The 4,346-nt window shown below is 34.9% G+C and overlaps 1 protein-coding gene across 1 annotated transcript; it reads left to right on the top strand.

Moving 5' to 3' along the window:
* Positions 1-222: 222 nt before the first annotated feature.
* GIMD1 (GIMAP family P-loop NTPase domain containing 1) lies at positions 223-4,294 on the top strand. The gene is made up of 3 exons (XM_014062244.2): positions 223-276; positions 2,135-2,548; positions 3,628-4,294. Exons 2-3 carry the CDS (start codon positions 2,156-2,158, stop codon positions 3,886-3,888), a joined length of 654 nt encoding a protein of 217 aa, XP_013917719.2. The 5' UTR covers positions 223-276; positions 2,135-2,155; the 3' UTR covers positions 3,889-4,294.
* The last annotated feature ends 52 nt before the right edge of the window (positions 4,295-4,346 follow it).

Here is a 4,346-nt window from a genome sequence, read left to right as displayed (position 1 = left end):
CCTTTGTTAAGCTTAACAGCTCTTCAAACCATCAAAGTATTGAAAATACTGGTTGAAAAATTACTTTCAGATAAGATCAGGCTAACAATTTCAGGACAAGAAATTATGTGACAGATGGGACACTCATATCATTTCTTAATAACGATCATTCTGTAACTCATTAACTTTGATAAAGACTCCGTACCTGTCTCACAGTGGTACATTATCAAGATCTGCTTCAAAGTAAAGTACAGATTGACAAGACAGAAGCAGAACAAAACTTCATGGCACAATAGAGTAAGTAAGCTTTGGATGGTACCTGAGGATCAGATTGCTGTTTGATCCTATTCCTATCTGAGTATTGATATTTTTCCCTAAATGCAGTGCTTTAAACAGGAGTTTTGTTTAAGATTTACTAAGAGTATGTTCAGGAGGAAGGTTTTCTTATGTGGCTATGAATTAAGGGCTAGCTTCTTTCAGATGTGTGTGTGTAGAATGCATATGTGAATATGTGACTATGTGTGTATAATTTATAGTAGACTTTCTTAACCATCAGCCCAGTAAGTCCTGAATAAGCAATACATATGACAAATTAAAATTAAAATAATCTCTATTTTTAGTGGAAGAACTTCTAGGTAGTTTAAATTGAGAAGTGGAAGCTTCCAATATATTCCTCATTGCTCTTCAAGAATAAAAGACAAAAGACCATACTAGATCAGGTTGCACTAAGCATTTTTGTGATGTTGAATGATCCCCTAGAATATCTAATGTGTCTGCCACGTTTATTTTGGTAGTTTGCCTTCTGCTGCTTAATGATACTGCACATTTTTTTTTAAAGACTAAACATACCGGTACTTCACATTGACTTTGGCAATCCAGTATTCTGAATACTTTTGCCTAGAATAATATAAATATAGTGAAAAGGAGGAGATAAGGGGAAGGAATGGTTGCACTTTTCTAAAAAAAATGAATATTGTTCCTGATTTAATTTCTGTTCTTAGAGGTATTCCTATGTTAATACTAAGGAAATACACTATCTTTTTCAGATCAATGGGAGACTTAGGAATAGTGGACCACCAAAGTTTTCTTTAGCTATTTAAGATTGCCATTTGAGGAAGGTGGGTTTAATTCATCTTATTTGCAAAAATATAATTCAGCACATATTTCATGAGCTATTACTATATGGAATGAAAATATAGTAGAATATTATTCTTTGTAGCTCTGCTGGAAAGTTATCTATTTCTCTTGCAGTCTTGGCAAGTTCTTGGAACAACATATAGTAAGAAAGATATTTTATTTCCAGAAGTGTGGGCAGTGAAAATATATTGGAATCATATGGTGGCAAATATTGGATTTAAATAATAAGATTCGTGAATATTTAACTATTTTGGGGGGAAATCTATTCTAAAAATAGATGATGAAACATTTTATTAGAAAATCTTATAGAACAGAACACTTTAAACCAAAAGTTGGGATTTTTTCCCAACTTCTATATGATCTTCCCAGTTCACAACACTAGCAATATTTTCACTTATGAGATGCTCTCTTATTTGATGAAATCTGTGACATAAGTAAAACCCATAACATCCCTATGAAATTAAAACAATATTTATTTTTAAAGTGGCCATTGTTGGGGGCTTCAGTTCTTTAGCTCATCTTTGGAATAGCCCAGTTCACTTTAAAGCTATTCTTCATGTTCTTAAAAATGATAAAATTGTGTCATGGATTTGAGATTAAAATTGATTCATTAAAAAATACTAGACTCCCCAAAAATGTACTTGAAAGGCTGACATCAGATTTCCTTTGTTGTAGGTATTTTTAAAAATGAAGATTTTATTGATCCAGATATAGTACTGTAATCATTTCGTACTTTTTTGGAATGATATTTTAATGTAGGCAAGTAACTTTATGGGCAAAGTTAAATATTTAAAAAAACCTAATGTAATGTTGAACAAAGAGATCCACACATCTGCTCAAAGATTGTGGAACGACATCTAGTGTTATTGTTTTAATGCCTATTAATGGCAATTCAATAGCTTCCTTCTTCAAGTGGTCTTCCTAACCAATTAAGCTTAGCTCCAATGTATAGTAGCAATGTCTGCATAGTGCTGCTTCCTTTGCTAAATGATGTTACTATTCACTTTTCATCTCATAGGAATTTCAAGAGGGAAATACAATGTCTGACAATAGCAAGATGAGGATCAATCTCCTCCTGCTTGGAAGAACACAAAGTGGGAAAAGTGCAGCAGGAAACACTCTTCTGGGCAGCAGAGACTTTGCCAGTTTTCTTTCCCCGTGCTCTGTGACTACATCCTGCCACCTAGGCCGCAGCTGTAACATTTCAGATTTGGGGCGTCAGCAAGGAAGAGCACTAACTGTGCAAGTCCATGTGCTGGACACTCCTGGATATCCTCACAGCAGCCTCAGCAAAGAGCAGATCCAGAAAGACGTCAAAGATGCGGTAGCTCATCACTTTGGAGAGCAAGGTCTACACTTGGCACTTTTGGTTCTAAGAGCCGATGTTGTACTGTGTGAAGAAGAGGAAACTTCCACCATACAACTGATTGAGGTAACGTCCATAAGAAATAACACTATACTTTTCGGAGTATAAGACACACCAAGATTTTGAAGTGGTAAATTTTTAAAAAAATGTTTTTGCACTCTGCAGACCTCCTAAACCCTCTGATGCATCTTTTTTTGTGTGAAAAACAGGGCATGCAGAGAGTTTGAGGCCTGCAAATTGCTCCTAGTGGTTGTGGGGAGGCAAAAACAAGCAAAAAACCTGGCTATTTTCTGCAAAAACGGGCCCATTCCCCCCCCCAAAAAGAGGCATGCATAGCCTTTAGGCTTGTAGAGTGGTCCTGGGGACTGGGGGGAGGGGGAATGAGCAATAAATGTTTTTCACTTGTTTTTGCCCTCCCCAGGCACTTTGCAGGCCTCCCAAACTCTCTGCAAGCCCATTTTTGTGAAGGGGCTGGGTTTCGGGAAGCCAAAAATGCTGTGTTCAGTGTATAAGACACACCCAGATTTTCACCCTCTTTTTGGGGGTAAAAAGATCTGTCTTACATTCCAAAAAATACGGTATATTGCCCCAACACCAGGCTTCAATGCTCAGAGAACTTAACATCAAACTACAATAGAAATTGCACCGGGCTGGGAGTTATAACTAAAATATTATGAATTTAAAAAAGTGATGCCAATATTTTTACTATAATCTTCAATTTGACCACAGGACAGCATGTTCATTATAAGGGAGGGGGAGCTAGTAATAAGCATGATAAATTTAAATATTTACTCTATTAATCTAGTTTTATTGCATCCTTTTTTCCTGTAGAGTTCAGAGTAATATATATAGCTTGTCCAACATATTGTTTCATTTAGGCAATTATTAAGTGATCATGAATTAAATCAAATTTTGCATGAAAAAGTTTAGATAGAATCACACAGAATTACTTGGATTCTCATTTTTACCAAACCTATACTTCCCAAACATTCCATTGAAAGGGTTGGGATTTTCCAGTAATAAGAGGCAGGAGGTAGGAATATTCCATTGCAGATTCAAAACAATGATTGGCTTAGATATTGAAAAAGATAAAATCATGTATGTAAAATAATTAAGCCATTGTCCTTTCTTTTTAACCTTTGCAGGAACTCCTTGGGCCTAACTGGAAAACTTACACTGTCATTTTATTTACTCATGCAGACCAGATTGAAAAATCATCATTTACTATAGACAAATATTTACATAGTGCCTCAGACGCACTACATAAAGTAATGCAGTTAGTTCAGCAAAAATGCATTTTTATTGACAATCACGCTAGGTTTCTAAAACATGAAAACCTAAAAGCTTTAAGAAAAATTATGGAGTTTCTAAAACAAAACGGTTTCCAGACCCTTCATGTAAAATAAACTATGCTATACATTTAAATAACTTACTATTTCCAAATTCTGGATTCTTTGCGCTTTTATAATTCACTCTTTTGGAGGCATGATGACTCAATGATTAAAGATGCTGAGCTCATCAGCTGGAGACTGACAGCCAGGGTTCAAGACCCAGTGGGATGAACGCTTTGGGGTACAGAGTTATTTTTTCAGATTCAATTTACATAGTGTCAGATTGAAGTATACTATTGAAAACTACTTATTTTCACCCAGTGTATCCAGGATCAAATATAAATTTCATATATTCATATATTCAAGATGGTTTTAAAATGCCTATATTGTGTGCACTAATCAAGCTGTATAGCCATAAAATATTTTCATTAAAATATATTAAAATTAGCTAATACTAACATGTTAATAACATCACTCTATACATCATACTATACAGTATGGAATAAGGTTGTAATAAAATAAATGAGACATGG

Source organism: Thamnophis sirtalis, unplaced genomic scaffold (assembly GCF_051295495.1).
Source record: "Thamnophis sirtalis isolate CommonGarterSnake01/CBP01778 unplaced genomic scaffold, rThaSir2_p1.2 scaffold_10, whole genome shotgun sequence".
NCBI classification, from domain to species: Eukaryota; Metazoa; Chordata; class Lepidosauria; order Squamata; family Natricidae; genus Thamnophis; species Thamnophis sirtalis.
The sequence above is the reverse complement of the archived record's forward strand: the minus strand, read 5'-3'. Positions and strand labels throughout refer to the sequence as shown.

Bases quoted from the DNA above. Each gene is read 5' to 3' on its own strand.
- GIMD1 (XM_014062244.2), top strand. From the start codon at position 2,156: ATGTCTGACAATAGCAAGATGAGGATCAATCTCCTCCTGCTTGGAAGA. The intron at 2,549-3,627 runs GTAACGTCCATA...TAACCTTTGCAG, and splicing joins CCACCATACAACTGATTGAG to GAACTCCTTGGGCCTAACTG.